The 22061-nt window shown below is 39.8% G+C and overlaps 1 protein-coding gene across 1 annotated transcript; it reads left to right on the top strand.

The window, feature by feature from the left end:
- Nucleotides 1-8289: 8289 nt before the first annotated feature.
- Nucleotides 8290-21076, top strand: LOC114475673 (alpha-1B adrenergic receptor-like). Its single transcript, XM_028466685.1, has 5 exons — nt 8290-9034; nt 10907-11158; nt 12672-13044; nt 19813-19934; nt 20401-21076. Exons 1-5 carry the CDS (start codon nt 8744-8746, stop codon nt 20611-20613), a joined length of 1251 nt encoding a protein of 416 aa, XP_028322486.1. The 5' UTR covers nt 8290-8743; the 3' UTR covers nt 20614-21076.
- The last annotated feature ends 985 nt before the right edge of the window (nt 21077-22061 follow it).

Genomic DNA, 22061 nt, shown 5'->3' with positions numbered 1-22061 from the left:
CAGTGGAAAGTGTTAGAAATGTTGAATGAAAGCTCTGTTTGGATTAAATTAGCACATGCTACATACCTGAGCTAACGTGTGCTAGTCAATACCTGAAGAGTGCAGTGTAATAGAAGGACGGGCTCATACTTCAGGCTTTAATCAGCTCCACGAGGCCCCTCACAGGCTAAAGCAGGAGGACCGTGGGAAGGATGAAAGTAGAGGATTGAAGGGTCTGAGGACCATCCCAGGATGAGCTGCTGGTTTCACAGTAATGATGAGGAACAAATCAGAGCTGCAGGTGGAAACACACCCTGAAAACTACACGTGTGACATGAACCAACTACGCTGTGACAACTGCTTTGATTTAGCAAAGAATTAAAAGAACACAGCCCCGCCCCTTTACCTTTGGACCCAGCTCAGCCAGCGCCGCTACGTGCTAAGCTAACGATGCATGAGGGACTGGTCGCTACATGATTAGCTAACCCAAACATATGGGACTGGTGGCTACATGCTAAGCTAACCAAACATGTCGACTTGTTGCTATGTGCTAAGCTAACCAAACATGTGGACTTGTTGCTATGTGCTAAGCTAACCAAACATGTGGACTTGTTGCTATGTGCTAAGCTAAACAAACATGTGGACTGGTGGCTACGTGCTAAGTTAACCAAAGATGTGGGACTGGTCGCTACATGCTAAGCTAACCAAACATGTGGACTTGTTGCTATGTGTTATGCTAACCAAACACGTGGACTGGTGGCTACGTGCTAAGCTAACCAAACATGTGGACTGGTGGCTACGTGCTAAGCTAACTCAAACATGTGGACTGATCGCTACATGCTAAGTTAACCAAACATGTGGACTTGTTGCTATGTGCTAAGCTAACCAAACATGTGGACTTGTTGCTATGTGCTAAGCTAACCAAACATGTGGACTTGTTGCTATGTGCTAAGTTAACCAAAGATGTGGGACTGGTCGCTACATGCTAAGCTAACCAAACATGTGGACTTGTTGCTATGTGCTAAGTTAACCAAAGATGTGGGACTGGTCGCTACATGCTAAGCTGACCAAACATGTGGACTAGTGGCTACGTGCTAAGCTAACCAAACATGTGGACTGGTGTCTACGTGCTAAGCTAACCCAAACATGTGGACTTGTTGCTATGTGCTAAGCTAACCAAACATGTGGACTTGTTGCTATGTGCTAAGTTAACCAAAGATGTGGGACTGGTCGCTACATGCTAAGCTAACCAAACATGTGGACTTGTTGTTATGTGCTAAGTTAACCAAAGATGTGGGACTGGTCGCTACATGCTAAGCTAACCAATAATGTGGACTGGTGGCTATGTGCTAAGCTAACCAAACATGTGGACTGGTGTCTACGTGCTAAGCTAACCCAAACATGTGGACTGGTGTCTACGTGCTAAGCTAACCCAAACATGTGGACTGGTGTCTACGTGCTAAGCTAACCCAAACATGTGGACTGGTGGCTACGTGCTAAGCTAACCATCATGTGTAGTGGTCTCTGTAAGAGTTCCTTTCTCTCAGATGATGAAGAACATTTATCTTCTGTAACATGTGGAACACAAAGATTCATCTTCTCGTTCCTTCTCCCTCAGATAAAGATACACAACATGTTTGTTTGGAATATGAAATGGACGCTGCACAGACTGTCAGAATAAAAGCCCTGAAAAATAAGGAGATGTCACATTTGTACATTTACAGATCTATTCTTCATATATCTGTGACAGATTAACATTCTCTTTTAAGGTCATTAACATATTTTTGTGACCTTTAGGAAACACTCAAATTAAACTACATTTAGTCGCCTTATGAGTGTTATGATCTGGGGTCCTGTGGAGGGGTCAAAGGTCACTCCCACCTTTGCGTGGGCTGAGTGACACTTTCTCATGACCAACGATGGCAGAAACCGAGGGACGATTCACAGGAAGCAGAGCAAGAGAACATCTCGTCTCATATCTCTCAGCAGGAAATAAAAATAGTCTCAAGAAGCTCAAACTGTGCCAAGTTTTCATCTTTTTAAGGGAAAGATTTTCATCAGACTCCAGCTGGGCGTCGTCTTTGTCCTGTTAGTGAATCATGGCGTTGTGTAACGACACCACCTGCTCACGACGCAGCGTGTCCACATGTCGGTTTATCTCCTCTTCAGAGCTCCGTAATCACTTTGATTCATTCGGGGTTTTTGAGCCTCCAGGTGCAGTCGCCACCATTTTAACGTGTTGAAATCATGCTGAGCAGCAAAGAAATATTTAATCACATCATCTTCTTCCTTTAACAAGAAACAGTAAAGCTTTAATCTCTCATTTTCAACATTAAACACTGTTGTGTTATATTTAGTTATAAATAAAGTTTGGTTGAATAAATGATTGTCTCAGTTGAAACAGTAATGATGTTTTCACACGCTAACCATTTTATTGAACAGTAACTGCCTTTTCACACTGTTGTTCAGTTTTCACATGAGGTCAAAGGTCAGGAGGGATAAACTAGCTCTGACAGAGATTTAGATTATTTTTTGTGTTTAACATGGTATTGGTCTCCAAGGCAGAGTTAGCTGCTAAAGCTAATGCCACTAAAGCTAATGCCACTAAAGCTAATGCCACTAAAGCTAATGCTACTAAAGCTGCTAATGCTACTAAAGCTAATGCCACTAAAGCTATTGCCACTAAAGCTAATGCTACTAAAGCTAATGCCACTAAAGCTAATGCTACTAAAGCTAATGCTACTAAAGCTAATGCCACTAAAGCTATTGCCACTAAAGCTAATGCTACTAAAGCTAATGCCACTAAAGCTAATGCTACTAAAGCTAATGCTACTAAAGCTAATGCTGCAGACGAGCTGAAAATGTAGGTTTTAACTGACTTTTCAAACAGTGATCAATCAGCTGATCAGTGCGGTTTCACTAATCAACACTTATTAAATCTAATTAAAATAATAGCTTAATAAAAATAATCATGGACTTGGTTAATAAATGGTGAACCACGTAAATTTACCTTTTACTGTGCTTTTCACGCTCGACCCATCAATAATAATAATAATATATTTAACTTATTAATGCTTTTCAAAAACTCAAAGACACTTTACAGTTGTTAAAACAACTACGCAAGTCAAAAAAGAAACTCACAATAATAAAGGTAAATACAGAAAATACACAACAATCAAACGCTGTTAGGTTGGAAATATCAACAGAGTTTGTTTATGTTTATATCCCTCTGACCTTTGACCCCCAATTCGTGCATGTGCAGTTCCAGAGTGTGAAAATAATTATTGGATTAACTGTTTTATTTGTTTTCATTAGTTTATGCAGAAACTAAATGTATTTTGTGTTGTTAAAAACTTCAGAAAGCTGAGAAAATCATTCATTTTATCATGAGATTCAACCATGAAGTTATGAAGACATTTATCATTTCAATCGTTCTATCTTTGTTGTGTTTATGTCTTCACGCTGCCATTCAAAGGAACATGTTTCTATGTTTAGCTGTGAAGCTAATAGCTGAGGAGGAGGTCAGCGCTGACAGATTAACGTCCACATATTCCACAGAAAAAGCAGCAAACCACCACGTCTTCTTCTTCTGCTTCCACCACTGCTGTAAAAGCTTGGTCTCCTTCTATGGAAGCTCTTCAGTGTGTCTGCAGACTGTGATGTCATCATCTCAGGTATCTTCTGATTACTGAGGGCTTTCATTAGGATTACAGTCTTTAATATGGGCTGCATCATAAAATATACTGACATGGAAACAACCTCTGCTCCTCTGCCTAGTACGAGTAAAACTATTTCAAATAGTTTTTAAATACAGTATTTGTTCCTTACGGAGGCCCTGAAGGGACAAGATTATTTTATTTAAATTCAATGAGTTTTACACACACCTGAGTGGGTAAATATGTTGTAAATTGCACCAAAACCTGTGACTTGTCCCCATGTCAGTGTGTGCGTAGTAAAACAGCAGAGAAAGCACAGAGTTAGCAACGAAACCAGTGGTTTTTAAATAAACACAATCTGACAATATTAAAATATCAATAAAATTAAAACTATATTTTTTTTAAATTCAGATTATATTTTAGTGAATCTTTTCTGTGTTTAATCATCAGTGGGATCCAGCAACGACCTCTATTGTGTGTTTTTGTATCATTTTGTGTTCTTATTGGATACCTTGTAGTTACTGTTTTTAGTGTATTTTGTGTAATTTTCTCACAACTTTGTACCTTTTTTTGTCTTTTGTTTGTGGTGGAATTTGTTGAAATTGTTTTATTTGATTTGTTACTGGTCATTTCTGTGTCTTTCTTTCTTTTTCGTATTTTTTACTTTTCCTGTCACTTTGTGTTGTTTTGGGAGCTTCATCCTCAGTTTTACTCACTACGTTACAACATTAACCCAGTGTCTGATGCTGGCTTTCTGATTTCAAAATAAAAGCATCAAGAAATAGTTGTTTGAATGGTTTTTGAATCTTTGGGAAGAGGCTGTGATTGTGTGATATATTTACACTTCACTGTGTGCGTGTGTTACAGCTGGTGAAAACATGAAGCCATCTGATTTGTTAAGAGATCACAGAAGGAAAGACACACACACACACACACACACACACACACACACACACACACACAGATTGTTCTCTACACTTCACTAGAATCACAATCCACACATAATCATCTCATCTTAGTCTCAAACATGTTTGATATGAAGTTGTTCAAACCAGTGAAACTAAAGACGTCTCACAGCTTCCCTTTGTTTCAGCCCAAATAAGTAACCAATCGTTTATATATGTCTGTGACAAAGCTTAGGAACAGATCTATTCTGTATACGTCTATAACAGGGGTCAGTAACTGACCTTTAGAATAGATTAGAAACAGTATTTTGTGCATTTTGTTTGTTTCTAGAGGATACAAAACATTGTGTGTGCGCGTGCGTGTGTGTGTGTGTGTTTTCTCGGTGATTCTACAGCAGGTGTTTCTAATCCTTCTTCGTACTGACTGTGAAAAGCTGTGAGTCATTGGTTCAGACACATAAACACATGAAGGGTCTATGTTACAAATCTAAACAATAATAATAGTTCATTGTATTTTATATAGAGCTTTATCATAGACACACAAAGTCACTTTACAGAATTAAGGGATTATTCTTTCACTCCACACTTAGTGGTGGTAAGTTACTATTGTAGCCACAGCTGCCCTGGGGCAGACTGACAGAAGCGTGGCTGCCATAGTGAACCATTGGCCCCTCCCACCACCACCAACACTCACTCACACACTACATTTATACTAGGCAATGTGGGTGAAGTGCCTTGCCCAAGGACACAATGACAGATACCACAGTGGGGTGGCAGTCACCCACTGTGGTATCTGGAGTTCTCAGTGAATCCAGGATCATTTTATCCTGGATTAATCTGTTAGCGAGCTTCAACTAACCAAACATTCCCTGTCAGAGAGAAGCTGTCCTATGACGGTCGATAACAACACGCTAATTTAAGCCAAGTGTTTTACGCCTCGCTACGTGCGCGTTCACATAAAAGGGGTGGAGCTTGCAGCGTCTGACCAATCAATGGAGAACCTGGCAGAGCGAGCGTCTTTACAGGAGAAACAGTTTATGATCTTAAATAAATATAATGAATATAAATCCATGATGACAGTGAACAGCAACAGCAGGAGGCGGAGCTATTATACTCGCTCAGATCGTTAGGTGTGAACACACCATCAGTGTGTATTAGGCTGTAGTAAAGCAGTACGTCGACCACCAGGTCAGAGCGAGGAAAGTATCAAGTGTTGTTTTCTGGTCAGAGACAGTAGGGGGGGTGAAAGACCCCCAATCACCCCATAAACACTAGTATTACCCTCACAGGGACTATCAGAAGGATTTATTAAGGTGAAAAATGACTTAGTTCTGTTTTAATTAATTAATGACTTCACCCGTCCGTGCATACGTAGAAACAGGCTTCATCAGCTGATTATAGATCAGTCCATCAGATATATATCTATACGTTTCCTAAATGATATCATCAGTAAATGAAAGGATGCATCAATGTCCAGGCTAGCCGTTCAGCATAAGTTACCATGGTGATTTAGCTCCTTAAGACGTCAGCCAGCTTTGTAATCCAGCATACACTGATTAAATCCTGGAAGTTAGCGCTAAGAGCTAATCTAGATTAGTAACATACCCCCAAACACATGAACACGTGAACATATGAACATTTGAACATATGAACATATGAACACATGAACATATGAACATATGAACATATGAACATATGAACATATGAACATGTGAACATGTGAACATGTGAACATGTGAACATATGAACATATGAACATGTGAACATGTGAACATATGAACATATGAACATGTGAACATATGAACATATGAACATATGAACACATGAACATATGAACATATGAACATATGAACACATGAACATATGAACATATGAACACATGAACATGTGAACATATGAACATATGAACATGTGAACATATGAACATATGAACATATGAACACATGAACACATGAACATATGAACATATGAACACATGAACATATGAACATATGAACACATGAACATATGAACATATGAACATATGAACATATGAACATATGAACATGTGAACATATGAACATGTGAACACGTGAACATGTGAACATATGAACATATGAACATATGAACATATGAACATGTGAACATATGAACACGTGAACATGTGAACACGTGAACATGTGAACACGTGAACACGTGAACACGTGAACACATGAACATATGAACATGTGAACACGTGAACGCTGATCAGTCCACTATGAGTTTCAAACACTTCCTCCAAAGCTTTGTACGTGAAACACACAAGAACTAACGTATGTTTTCATTGACAGAAAAAAAGAACAGAAACGTGTCACAATGAGAGGATTGTACTAAATTACAATATAAATGTACAAACTGACCAAAACATAGACAAATACAATAAACATCAAAAATACACAAAATGATAGAAAAATAAGCAACACAACACAGGAAAAACACACAAAATGAAAACAAATACATAATTTGACAATAACAATGCACAAAATTACTGACGAAGCACACAAGATGACTACATAAATAGACTAAATGAGAAAACAACACACACAATGAAAGAAAACATCAAAAATTCACAAAATGATAGAAATGACAACAAAAATACTGAGAAATTACTCCAAAAACACAAGACAACTACAAAAATACACAACATTTTAGAATAATAAACAAAACAACAGGAAAAACACACGAAACGACAACGAAAATACAGAACAATTATTCCAAAAACACAATATGTCAATAATAATGTTAGTGATTTAGGACCTCAGAGTGGTTTAATGACAGCAGGTGAACGTGTGTGTGTGTGTGTGTGTGTGTGTGTGTGTGCGTGTGTGTGTGTGTGTGTGTGTGTGTGTGTGTGTGTGTGTGCGTGTGTGTGTGTGTGTGTGTGTGTGTGTGTGTGTGTGTGTGTGTGTGTGTTTTGGCTGATTAATTTCAAAGCAGGACTCTGAGGAATGTGTGTGTGGTGGTTGTCATGCTGCACATTTCTGACTGAGCTCCAAATAGATGGAAACCATCCAGAGACGCTTTTATCACCTGGAACTGGGTTGACCTACACCTACACACATACACACACACACACACAGACACACATACACACACACACACACACACACACACACACACACCCCCACACACACCACCACACACACACACACACACACACACACACACACACACACACACACACACACACACGCACACACACACACACACACACACACACACACACACACACACACACCTACACACACACACAACCACACACACACACACACACACACACCTACACACACACACACACACACACACACACACCTACACACACTTACACACACACACCTACACACACACACCTACACACACACACACCTACACACACACACACACACCTACACCACACACCACACCACACACCTACACACACACACACACCTACACACACACCACAACCACACACACACACACACACACCACAACACACACACACCACACACACACACACACACACACACACACACACACACACACACACACACACACACCTACACACACTTACACACACACACACTACACACACACACACACACACACACACACACATTTTTGTATTTTTGTAGTTGTCTTGTGTGTTTTGAAAGTAATTGTGTGTGTGTGTGTGTGTGTGTGCGTGTGTGTGTGTGTGTGTGTGTGTGTGTGCGTGTGTGTGTGTGTGTGTAGGTGTGTGTGTGTGTGTGTGTGTGTGTGATGATGATGATGATGATGATGATGATGATGAAGTCTCTCTCTGAGTCCACGTCTCGTCACTCAGAACTTTCCCACATTGATCATATGGACCATAAAAGGACACACAGACACATCCACACTACACGTTTCTGAGACGGAACCCGAAAGCAGCGGACCGACCCGATCAGATCCGATCAGATCCGATCAGAGCCGAGGATCCACCTGCTGTTTCCCGTGGATTTCATCGTGTCACGGAGCTGCTCCAGCGTCATTTTTAAACGTTTTTACCTTTTAATGTGATGATTTGAAATCACACTACGGGGCTGTAAATACATCAAGGAAAGTAGAACATTTACAAATCTCACATTAGCGACAGAAATGTATTAAATGATGTACATCAGTAACTTAGGAGAGAGTTTAGAAACGTGATCGTTTTCAGTAGTTTTATTTAAAGTTCTTCCTATCATGAGTTTGTGGACAAACGGCTCCACCTCGGACCCTCCTCCGCTCCAGGAGCCCGGGAACTGCTCCAAGGGCACAGCCGCCCCCGCCCCGCTGTACCTGGGCCGGGCGGTGCCGGTGGGCGTGGTGCTGGCCTTCTTCATCATGTTCGCCATCGTGGGAAACATCCTGGTTATTCTGTCTGTGGTCTGTAACAGACACCTGAGGATCCCCACCAACTACTTCATCATCAACCTGGCCATCGCGGACCTCCTGTTGGGAACCACCGTGCTGCCGGTGTCCGCCACCCTGGAGGTGAGGAGCACCACCAGTGATTGTGTTTGTGTGTGTGCGCACACCCCAAGTGTTTGTGTGTGTGTACGCAATGTTTGTTTGTGTGTATGCACACCATGATGTTTGTTTGTGTGTATGCACACCATGATGTTTGTTTGTGTGTGTGCATGCAATGTTTGTTTGTGTGTGTGTGCACACCATGATGTTTGTGTGTGTGTTCATGCAGTGTTTGTGTGTGTGTGCTGGAGTGTAATTATGTGTGCGTGCTCACAAGTGTTTGTGTGTGTGTACAGAGTATTTGTGTGTGCGCACACCAGGAGCATTTGTGTGTATGTATGCAATGTTTGTGTGTGCATGCAATGTTTGTTTGTATGTGTGCACACCACGATGTTTGTATGTGTGCACACAGGGTGTGTGTGTGTGCGCGGGCAGAGTATTTGTGTGTGCGCACACCACAAGCGTTTGTGTGTGTGTGTACGCAATGTTTGTTTGTGTGTGTGCACACCATGATGTTTGTGTGTGTGTTCGTACAGTGTTTGTGTGTGTGCGCTGGAGTGTAATTGTGTGTGCGTGCTCACAAGTGTTTGTGTGTGCGTGCAGAGTATTTGTGTGTGCGCACACCACAAGTGTTTGTGTGTGTGTGTACACCATGTTTGTTTGTGTGTGTGCACACCACGATGTTTGTGGAGAGCCAGGTTTACAGCATCGTCTACAGACCTGTTGGATCTATAGGCAAACTGCAGGGGGTCCAGGTGGGGGTCGGTGATGTGGGAGAGCATGAGGCGTTCAAATGACTTCATGACCACAGATGTCAGAGCGACGGGTCTGTAGTTGAATGGATTTCTTTCTGTATTTTGGCGTTCTTCCAAGTTTCTCTCCCGTTAGTCTGCACACACACAACTTCCTCTTCCTCCCGACACACAGAGATGACCCGTTTAGCCCGGTTAGTTGATGGTTTTATTTCACGATCACAACATAATCAATAATCTACTCAGGTCCACATGTTCTGTGTTAGTATGTGGAGCTGTGATCTGCTGGATACGTCACAATATCACTCTTCCTCCTTAGCTAATGCTAGCATCAGTGGCTAATCTCTCACTGCTGCCACCTTCAGGGCACAGTTGGTCACTACAACACATTACTACTTAGATATTGATGAGGGACCTCCTCCAGGGTGTTTTCTAGTGATCCCCGTGAAGAAACGCAAATGATGAGTTATCTCGACAATGGCACTGAGTGAGTTAATTTACTGACCAGTTAATCTATTATGAAAATAATCGTAAGTTGCAGCTCTATTCATCTTGTGTGTTTTTTGAGTAAATTGTACGTACAGTACAATATATACAATATTCTTTTGTGTTATGTGTATTTGGTGTATTTTTGTTCATTTTTGTGTCCTTATGTTTGAGAACTACATTTTGTGTTTTTTGTGTATTTTTGCTGCTTTGTTTCATTTTTAAGTCATTTTGTGTGTTTTTGTCATTTTTATTCATTTACTTTGAGTAATTTCAATTTAAAACCATTGTGTCCACTACATTGTTAGTGTGTGACAAATGTTTTATTTTGTGTTGTTTTTAGTGGTGGTTTAGAAGAGAACAGTCATTTTATACTTCTATGGATCATAACTGATAAAATACTGACATTAAAATCAAAACTACAGTATTTCTTTAAAAAAATGAGAAAGTTAATCTATTATAATCTATAAACTAACCAAAGTCAGTATAAACACTATTCCATTTCTAAGAGTGAGATAACTAAATCTTTAAATAAAATGTGTTATTGATCAAGATAGAAATGTGATTTGTTTCTTCTTCCTACCTGAACTAAATTCTGAGTTTAAAATAAATCCTAGAATGTATAATTCTGTGTTTTCTATAATATGCTGTGCTGTAGGTTTTGGATCGCTGGGTTTTCGGTCGTATCTTCTGTGACATCTGGGCAGCCGTGGACGTGCTGTGCTGCACGGCGTCCATCATGTCTCTGTGCGTCATCTCCATCGACCGCTACATCGGCGTCCGCTACCCGCTGCAGTACCCCACGATCGTCACCGAGGGCCGGGCGCTGCTGGCCATGCTGGGCGTCTGGATCCTCTCCATCGTCATCTCCATCGGCCCCCTGCTGGGCTGGAAACAGCCCCCCTCACAGGTGGGGAGACTACCCAGCATGCATCAGTAAAGCATTTACAGATCTGTCTCTCAGTATTAGCACCATTTGAATGTGTTTTTTTAGAAGAATTTTCATTAAATTCATTGAAATATTTAAATTTCTCCTTTTTCTATTTATTGGGCATGTTTAGTGGCTTCAATTTCCTCATTTCCTTTTCAGAGTTTATGCGTTTCTGTTTTGTTTACTGTTTAGATGATCTTATTGGTTATTAAACTTCCTGAAATTGTGGAGATTTAAAAAAGCCAAGATGTAAAATATTGTTTAATGACAGCTCTTACCTCAGAAAATGTGTTTTTATAGTAGGGCTGCACGATTATGGCCAAAATGATAATGACAATTGTTTTGATCAATATTATAATCACAATTATTTATCATATTTTCTGGCACTACTTTTAAATAATATGTGTATAGTTTACAGTGCAATGTTAAGTTTTAAACTTTAAAATTAACCCAAGAATTTACTGTGATGGACTGGTCCCCTGTCCAGGGTGTACCCCCACCTAACTGACACAGGGCTGTATTTTAGTGTAAGTCACTAAAGGTTTAGTGGTATTACAACATGTGCAAACATCACTCCATGTGCTAATAAGGAGTACAAAGGACAGGGAATCAGGAGTGTGTGTGACACAGCACTGCTCAGACCTACTGGATGATGGTCAGTAGATCATCTTCATAGAATACAGACTGTGTAGATGTATTAACTCGGATCAATGGTAGATCAATAGGACGGTTTCTGTCCTTATCTGCCTTATTTTTTTCGTGGACTGATCAGAGCAAAGGATCTGATAGAACACACATTAAATTAGGGGGAAAATTATCATTAGGTTTTAAAGTTGCTGTTTAAAAAGAAAAATAAACCAGGAAATACATCTGATTTGTTTATTTAGTTTTCAACATTATTAAATGTTTGTGCAGCAGACAGAGAAGTTCATCTGCCTCAAATTTAACTTCCTCAAATATCAGTGTGCTTGTGCGTCTCCACATTAAACGAGCAAAACAGCCATTTAAATAGAGGAGGTCTGCACCAGTTCTGCTTGTGCACTAATGATTGCTACAATCTTAGTGAACTCCACACAGCAGGTGAGGAAAGCAACTGGTTTACCAGCCTTTATTTCAGATTTTAGTGAATCCGGCCCTCTGGGTGGAGCAGCCCTGAGATGTGGGCGTGTCTATTCAAATCTGGCCTTACACGTATTTCCCTGTCTGCTTAAGTTCTTTTCCTCTTACGTTCTTCTAAACCTGGAATAAGTGCAGCGCCCTCATAAGGTCAAACATTATATTACACTAGAAGTTTGGACTCAGTTACAATTGAAACTAAGCTTTACACAATCAGGATTTTTTTGGCCGATCACCAATCAGTGAGTTTTTAAACAAATGATCACCGATCATATGAGTTCAGGTTGTTTTTTTAGGTAATGACCAAATTTCTGTGTGTGTGTGTGTGTGTGTATGTGCGTGTGCGTGTGTGTGTGTGCACGTGGTGCTCCTCCAGGATGACTCGGTGTGCCTGATCACAGAGGAACCGTTCTACGCCCTGTTCTCCTCTCTGGGCTCCTTCTACATCCCTCTGGGGGTCATCCTGGCCATGTACTGCCGTGTCTACGTTGTAGCCAAACGCACCACCAAGAACCTGGAGGCTGGCGTGATGAAGGAGCGCCAGCAGGACTCCAACGAGCTTACCATGAGGATCCACTGCCGGAACCAGCAGGCCCAGGAAGCGGGGGGCGGAGCTTCGGTGGCACGCAGCACGCTCAGCGACAAGCTGCTGAAATTCTCCAGAGAAAAGAAAGCAGCGAAGACGCTGGGAGTGGTCGTAGGAATGTTTATACTCTGCTGGCTGCCATTCTTCATGGCCCTGCCCATTGGTTAGACACACACACACACACACACACACACACACACTGAGTAAAGTTGGGAGACGCTGTGATCTGATGTGGTACTGGTGACTCCCTCTCATAGGTGACGTTGTGGGAAAGGGGCGGGGCATTTGTCTGGCTCTGGGGTCACGTTGGTTCCTTGCCAAGACAGCGAGGCTGCTGATTGGCTGCTGCGGTCGGACCTCAGGGTTGAATATTTCAGAATGCTTTCTCACATCCGTCTCACTCCAGCATCTCTGACACCGTTGCTGACGGGGCTGAGATAGCCGCCGTTACCATGGCAACATGCTGTCTGGTATTGGGGTATCTTTCATGTCCCACATTTGGAGCTCAGGGATAAGATAAAGACATGATGAAACCAACAGTCAGTTTACTGTTTGTTAGCCACGCCCCCATACAGTCAGTTTAGTATGGGGGTGTGGCTAATAAACAAACAGACAGTTAATAAATATGTTGGGGAATGTGCAGAAAATGTGACATCATCCACTCAGAGTGAGACAGAACTACAAAAATGGTGGACATTGTACTACAAAGTGTTTGTGTCTGTCTGTTTGTGTGTGTGTGCGTCTGCGTGTGTGTGTCTGTGTGTGTGTCTGTGTGTCTGTCGGTGTGTATGTGTGTGTGTCTGCGTGTGTGTGTGTCTGCGTGTGTGTGCATCTGTGTATGCGTGTGCGTGTGTGTGCGTATATGTGTCTGTGTGTGCGTGTGTGCCTGTCTCCTAAATCAGTGTTTCTCAAATGGGGGGACGTGTACCCGTGGGGTTCTTGTGAGAGAGGAAAATGAACAAATAAAGTGTCAGTCTTGGTCCCACTCCAGATGTGAGATGATTGTAAATTATAAAAGCTATAGAAATACATTTATTCAGGAGCCACCAAATCTATGTTTTTCAATTTTGGGTTTGGGACCCTATGTGGGGTCACCTGGAGTTTCAGTGGGGTTGCTTGAAATTTCTGAAAAATTAAAAGAGATAGTTGAGTTTATTCAATAATTATTATTTTCTTTATTAAAACAACACACAATCTTAAATATTTTAAATAGTTTTATAAGCTAAATGTAGTCGGCCAAAGGGGGGACTTGGGTTCAGAAATAAGAGAAAGGGGGGCTAGAGCCAAAAACGTTTGAGAACCACTTCCCTAAATAAGCCACACTACAAAACTCACTCACACATGCAAGAGAAAAAGCCAAAAGTGACCCATATTGATCAGCTGTTTGATAATAATTGTGCCTGTGGTTTTTACATCAGCAAATTTAACCCAAAATTATTTTTCTGGTCAAAATATATTTTAAATAAAAATATTACGATTATATAATATCTCGGCATTTTGAGAAAAAATATTGAGATGTGAGTTTTGGTCCATATGGCCCAGCCCTAGCAGCACGTAACGGTCAAAATCATTAGACATAAATAAAAATGTGACGCTTCAATGACAATGTTTAGGTGTGTGTGCAGCGTTCAGTTCAGAGCCGTAGAAAAACACACTGATCTTAAAAAACACAGAGTTTATCAGATGAAACATTGTCTATAAAAGGCCTGATAACGTCTTAGATCAACAAAGAGATAAGGACGTGTATTAGGACTACCCATAATCCCTCTGGCTCCAGCCGTACCATGGGTCCACAGTCCCGTACTATGGCAATATATTGTGATTCCTCTTTTGTGTATTTTCATGTTATTTTTGTGTATTTTTTAGCCATAATCTTGTGTGTTTTTCTGTAATTTTGCACAACAAATATCAAGTTTTTTATTTTGGTGATATAGAAAAAGACGATATATATCTAAGATATAGATACAGAAGATTTATCTCAATATCAGAGTTGGGGTGAATTATAATGGTGTAATTTTAATTATAATCGTAATTTAAAAAATCTGTTGCTGTCGTGATGGTAATTGAATTGTAATTGAGTTCAGATAATTTACTTTGTAATTGTAATTGCCTTGAAAATTCTATAAAACGATTGTTAATTGAAAGCAAAACAGGGGAACTATGTTATAGTTCTATGTACAGTTCTACACATGTAGTTAACAATTATTATAATACGTTTATATCAAGATTTCCCCACATTTTACCAATAAAAAAATATTAAAACATATATTTTCATGATTATAAATCCTAACAAGGTAATCAATAGATACAATTACAATACAATTACAATACAATTATTTAATATTATTCATAGATTACAGTCAAACAGTGTCCTTTACAATTTTTTCATATTTCTGAGATAATATTTTATAGCTTTTTTAATTATTAAAATACTAGGTTTTAAGAGTCTCTGCTTTCGTTACTTCTCACAACAGCCTGAATAGCACGGTTAGATGGATTAGTGAGTGCGTTCTAACCCAGACCTTCTCCTAAACAAGCCACACCACAGAACTCACTCACACGTGCTGTCCCTTACAGTAGAAAAAGCTAAAAGTGGCACATTTAGTGTTTGTTCATAAATGTACTTGTGTCTTTCTGGTCAGAGTTTATTTGAGTTAAAATATTGAAATTGAAATGATTGTGATATGAGTTTTGATCCATATGCCCCCACACAGTCCTGTACCCCTTCAGACCCTAACCATGTACCTCCTACAGCTGAACACTTAAAAACATAATAATATAATGTCACACACAATGTAGCCCTACAGTGAATTTACTTATTTTGTTGAGAAATGAAATATAATTTAAAAAAAATTATTAATCTGTGAGCGCACAAGAAAAGATTCAGAATGATCATTTGTTTGCTTTATTTAATTAATTATCTTTGTGGAGAAACACCTGACAGTTGGAGGTTACAGGTTTTATTACTTTGTTACTGTACTTATCTGTACTTTACTTGAGGATTTATTTTTTTTGGTGACTTTTTACTTTGATTTCTTACCTTTTTAAACAAATGTCTGGACTTTCTACTCCTTACATTTTAAAAAAGGGTTTGTTACTTTTACAACCTTCAGGGTAACAGATTTAATCTATTTATACATAACCCTATTTGTATTTTTTTTACAAATTTAAAAAAAAATTTAAACTCAAAGCTGGTCTGGGTTTATTTAAGAATTTGCACTTTTTTTGTTTTTTCTTGACACATTTTCTTGACAAATTGTATTTATTATAAGTTCTAAATTCTCAGATGTTCAAAGGAAACAGATATAATTGTTTCCATGGATCAATATTCAATATGTTCTGTATGTTCATTTTCTTTGTTCTGTCATTCTCTATGTGCTCCTCATATGGTTTTTAATATGTTTTAACTTACAGAATGAGCGGGTCACGTGACTGTTTACATATGTGACGCTTGAAAAATGGCAATGAATGAACCACTGTTAAAGCTCATAAATAGTTGGTAGTTTGTAGAAAGTTTATCACCTGAGGACGTGGTCGCTTATGGTCAGATGTTCAATGATCAGATATTTATACATATCTGATAGAAAAAGCCTGTGTATAAACAATAAAACCTAAAAGCATTTAGTTTCTAGATGTTTATAACTGTTCTGAACAGGCAGGTACGGGGCTACTGTACTCCTGTTAATGAAGGTGTATTTCTGTGTATTCTGGTCAGTTTCAATGGATGAGTTTCCATCTCTACATTAACATTAAGTCTCCTCCTCACTGCTCCATGTCTGCATATCCACTTTTGTGCCTGGGCAGACAAGGTAGTTGAAGCCGAGGCTGCAATCTGTGAAGAGAGTGCAGGCCAGTCCGTCTCATTACTGATATCAGGGTGCAGGTAGTTGTTTTGAAACAGCAGTCATTTCATTATCATATCCACAGTGTCTATTAACATCTATGCTGTGTTCCTCATACTGTATTCTCCAGTTCAGTAATCTTTTGGAGAAGGTAGCTGTACTTAGTGTTCCAGTTGAGAAAAAGCAGAAAAAGCAGTAGATGATGACCTCAGAGCCAGAATCAGATGGTAAATGATAGTTTGTTGTGAAATGAAGTGTCTTGTCATTTCTCAGAAGAAAAAGTTAATGTTCAGTAAATAATTTCCTCTGTGTGCTCAGCTCTGCTGTCTACCCTGACACTGTACTTTTGCCACCTATGCATGTGACAGATTGTCTTTGAACGCCTCGTGGTTTAGCTGTTGAAGGCTTGGGACAAAATACCGGAGTTTGAAGGTGTCGTAAACGTCAAACATTAGATCTGTAAATAATGTGTCACAAAGTTTTGTTCAAAGCTGTTTTCTCCTGAATACTTTGAACATGTCACACATGTTTACATTTACAGGCAGTCAGTGTTAACGCTGAGGCTGAAGGTGAATAACAGCAAAGAGCCGTAAACACAGAAAACTCTGCTTCCAGCCCCAAACTTGGAGCTCAGAGGTTTTCCATCCCTCACGTTACGTGTTTTCCCTCCGTATAAAGTCGGAGACGTCTCCACAGGGTCGGGAACGCCTTACAAGTCCATGTTCAGGGAGAAGTAATCCACATGTGCCTGTGTCTTATCTGAGGAATCTGATCCCCAAATCCTCACCCCCCACCCCCAAACATCCAGCTCAGCTGATCACTCACTGCTTCATCCAACCTATGAAAAACTCTTTATCCAATCATTGATGATGTCACAGAGCAGGATGATGATGATGATGATGATGATGAAAGCCTGTCCTCACTGTGTTTGTGATAAACTCCACCCTCTCCTGGCTCACACGGTTACTGCACCTTTAATAAACACAAACACACTTACATCTGAGGTCCAGGTTTTTTTATTGTTTACGCCTTTCGTCCACACGGCAACAATGATTCGGAAGCCGAATACGATAAGAACTGCCCCCGCTGGGTCGCCATGCAGACGGCGTATATGCATACTCTGCAAACAATGACGCCATAGCCCCACCTCTTTTTTAACCCGCATGCGTGACTCCCCACAACAACAGTAACCATGGCAACAAAGCAGCAGCTCGACCTTTGATGTTTCCTGTCATGTCTTTGTCTCCATCTTTTTCCTCTTTTCTTGTTCTTCTTCTTCTTCTTCTTTTTCTTTTTTTGTCTTTTTTTTCTTTTTCTTTTTTTTTTTCTTTTTTTTATTTTTCTTTTTCTTTTTTTTTTTCTTCTGTATTTACGTCAGAGTGGACGCCACAAGGTGTACTACTGCCCTCCACTGGTCTTTATTATTATTTATTTATTAATTATTATTTATTATTCCAGTGTCATACAGGAATCATTTGGTCGTTTTCTTTATGACCAAATAAAGAACAAACAGAAAAAAACCTCCACTCCTAATCTAGACATGCTGTAAATAGATGCTGTCTTTCTCTCTGTGTTTTCTTCCCTGTTTTGGTGTATTTTTGTGGCAGCGTTACAGCGCCACATAGAGGCCCTTAAGGTTTACAGAGTTTTCTGCTTTTTCGTGTGGATGCACACATAATTCTACGGAGCCCCAGACATTACATGATAAATAAAAATAAAAAAAACTACGAATTTGTGAGCACAAAATACTAAATTGTGGCCACAAAATACTACATTCCTGGTGGTTAGCGACTTGTTGCTGTAGCAACGGCACATGCAGTCAAAGAGGAGCAGGTGCTGAGATGCCCTTGTGTATACCGTGTTTTATTTATGTAATACAACTGTTCAAAGTGTTAATACATGAGTGTATGTAGTTTTGTGTGTACAGACGCATCACATGCACAACACCGGACTTTTCGATGCAAAACAAACTCACCGCGGCTGTTGTAATATTTTTGCACGTTTGTGTTGCTTGTTCATATTTTATAATTTACAATCTCTACTATAATTTGATGAAACAATGAACATGTGTACAGTATGTCTCATAAAAAACACTTTAAATAGCTTGAAAGGGGTGACAGAGCGCCACCCTCCACCAGGGGGCAGTGTCTAAGCCCTTTAGCTTGTTTAGTGTTGGTGCTTGTGTGACAGTTGGTTGTGTGTGTGTACTCAGGTGTATAGAGGGTTTTCACGGTGCATCATCAACCCAGAAGTCGCCATTTTGGAGATAAAGTAGCAGGTCTACAAACAGCACGCAGACAAGAAAATCCCGAATTTTGAGACGAAATGGTGAACAATTGCCGTGTATTTGGCTGTAACAATCGGTCAATGAGAGACACATTTAGAATTTTATAGATTTAGCGAAGCTAAACCATGATTGACGAGGCAAAAATCTGGACTAATCTGTATCCTGATATCATCAACTACCTGGATTTCACCAAGTCCTACACAGCAGAACATCTTACATCTTATAGAAGTTTGGAGGTCGGCTGCAGAGGCTCACGTTAGCAACGAATTTATTTAACAGTCAGTTCTAATAATTTCTCAGTGAACCTGCAGCGTAGTTACTCTAAAATAGTATACCACCACCAGGCAATCCTAGAATCAGGCAAATCAAACAGTTATAGTCCATATATAATCCATAATTCAGACCAAAAACAAACACTGTTGCTGCAGAAAAAGCAGGAAGTAAAAGTGTTAATGCTTAAATGAATTAGATTATATCATGTTAATTGATGGGAGAATAAAAAGTGAGACTTTATTACAGAACACACATGTTTCTATTCACGTATCTGCCTCATTCCTGGTGCAGTTTGTGGCTCTGATGATGTGTTCATAGCTCCGCCTACATCAGAAGGTTTATTTATATTATCCACGTGTCCACAGAATGACTCGCTCATTATTGGCTCGCTCGTTTTACAAGAGAATTGTCAGGAGGCGGGGCTTCATACTCCATCAGATCTTATTCTAGCATTAAACCTACTCACGACTGGTTAGCCGCTCAGTCTTAGTTACCATGGTGATTTACCCCTGTTTGTTTGTTGGTCCAGGCTCCATCAGCAGCAGCCTGCGACCTCCAGAGACCTTCTTCAAGGTCATCTTCTGGTTGGGGTATTTCAACAGCTGCCTCAACCCCATCATCTACCCCTGCTACAGCCGAGAGTTCAAACAGGTCACACACACACACACACACACACACACACACACACACATCAGTCTAATGATTCACAGTTTTTAACTTTGTGCACATGTGTCACCTGGATGAATACAACCAATGAAAACACAGCCCACCTCCTGTAAAGCATGGCTCGGATGGATGGATGGATGGATGGATGGATGATTCGGTCAATCAGCCTCCTGTGTGTGTGCTTGTTGAATGAATCTGACGCACACAGTCATCAAAGCCACCGGTCATGTGACACAAGGAGGGAAAAAGCACTCTACCTGTCGGTGTTAGTTTTCAATTGGTCATCATTATACCTGGTGACTGCTCTCACTCAGTGTTTGTTTACATTAATCATCACAATCATCTTAGAGTCAGTCACAGGATAACATGACGACCAGTCTGACCCTAACACCAGCTGGTGTTATGGTGTTTTCTGACCAATCACAGAGCACTTGTGTCTCCCTGTGCACAGGCCTTCATTCGTATCCTCCACTGTCGCTGGAAGCGTAAACATCCTGTTTTGAAGGCGTACTACAACTATGGACACCATCACAACTCCAACAACTCATCCTTTCAGAATGGCAGTTCCTCCAGGCTCCGCCCCCCGCCGCTGAAACAGGACCGCCTCCCGGGGTCGATGCCCCGCCCACTGGCTCAGGGAAGTGGGATAAATGGTCGGAGCTGAAGTGACTTTAGCTTCTGAGTGGTTTTAAAAACACGCACAACACTTCCTGTTCTCTCTGTTTCACCTCATCTACATCAGCATGCCTTTATTTTGAAGGTCTCAAACCCTCTGTGTTTTTAAAGGTGCTCTTATTGTGAAAGACTGTCCAAAACGTTCACAGGCGAGCTCTTATTTTGAAGCTAACCCACAGTCAACACATTTTATTGTGAAAACTACACCTTGCTCATTAATAATATTTAAGTTGTTTTTCTTAAACATCCTTAAACAAGGACAAGGACATTTTAGGACTTTTATTGTGAAAAATACTCATCTGATTACAGTGCCATCTTTAGTGTGAAAGCCTAACACCTTATTTTGAAGGTACACTCACACTCATCTGATGTGTAATCCATACCCTAATTAAGGATTTTGCTGTGCTCTTAATTTGAAGGTATACTAATGTTAAATGATCAAAGACTAAAAATAGTAAACATTTATTGAATGTTTTATTATGAAATTTCTTGTGCATTGAACAGTGTAAATCTTTTGTAAATAGAAAAAACCTTTTCTTATTTTGTAAAACTCTACACGTAGTTTTTATTGTAAAACAAAAATACTTTTGTTTTGAAGTGGTTTTAAATATAAATATAGTGTAAAGTCTGTAATGGTTTCTTCTTCTTTTCTTCTTATTTAATATAATATGATTTTTCTGCAGGAAAATCAAAGTTTTCAGTTTTTTTTAAGGTATTTAATTAAGTATTTTATAACAATAAAACATCAATAAATTAAGCTGCTTATCGTTTCAAAAAAATAAAAATAACAGTTCATTTTACAAAAGGAGAAAATATAACATTTGTTTTGTGAGAAACAGTTGAAAAATGTCCCTTTATTTTCAAAGTTTAATCGTGACTTTTAACGGTGAGACTCTTTGATGTTAAAGCAGAAAAGTTTTTTGAAATATAATTAGTGTTTGTGTACGTTGTGTGTGTCGTCACGTGACTTCTTTGTTGTGTTATTATTGTATTAAAAGCACAAATAAAATCATTTTCTGCTGGGTTTTCTACATCAGGTGAAGCAGGACAGGTGTGACTATTAGTGCTGAAGACATTTAAAGGAGAAGCTTTACATATAATGTGAGGATGTTTGTATATAACTGTGTCGGAGGCAGCAGAGATGTGCTGGAGATCATGGATGTGTGAAGAAGGTGCAAAACCTAAGTTGGACATTTGTTCAAACGAGGAATTATTAGTGACTAGTCTCAGTCAGAGGCTGGAGAACATTATAGTTAGTTTGTTTTATACAAATACAAACGCTGAAGTAAATAGTCTCCCGTAGGGGGCGGTATGCACCAGATCAGTTATGGTTGCAACCTGCTATTAAACCAAAAGAAGAAGAATTTTCTGCAGGACTGCGTGTGAACGGAAGTGTGGAACTGCATTATTGTTGCTTCAAAACGGAAGCTGCTTCCG

The sequence above is a fragment of the Gouania willdenowi genome, chromosome 14, assembly GCF_900634775.1.
Source record: "Gouania willdenowi chromosome 14, fGouWil2.1, whole genome shotgun sequence".
NCBI classification, from domain to species: Eukaryota; Metazoa; Chordata; class Actinopteri; order Blenniiformes; family Gobiesocidae; genus Gouania; species Gouania willdenowi.
This window is presented reverse-complemented; position numbering and strand designations above follow the sequence as displayed.

Coding starts and splice junctions, on each gene's coding strand:
- LOC114475673 (XM_028466685.1), top strand. CDS start 8,744: ATGAGTTTGTGGACAAACGGCTCCACCTCGGACCCTCCTCCGCTCCAG. Junction 13,045..19,812: donor CTTCATGGCCCTGCCCATTG/GTTAGACACACA, acceptor TTGTTGGTCCAG/GCTCCATCAGCAGCAGCCTG. Junction 19,935..20,400: donor ACAGCCGAGAGTTCAAACAG/GTCACACACACA, acceptor CCCTGTGCACAG/GCCTTCATTCGTATCCTCCA.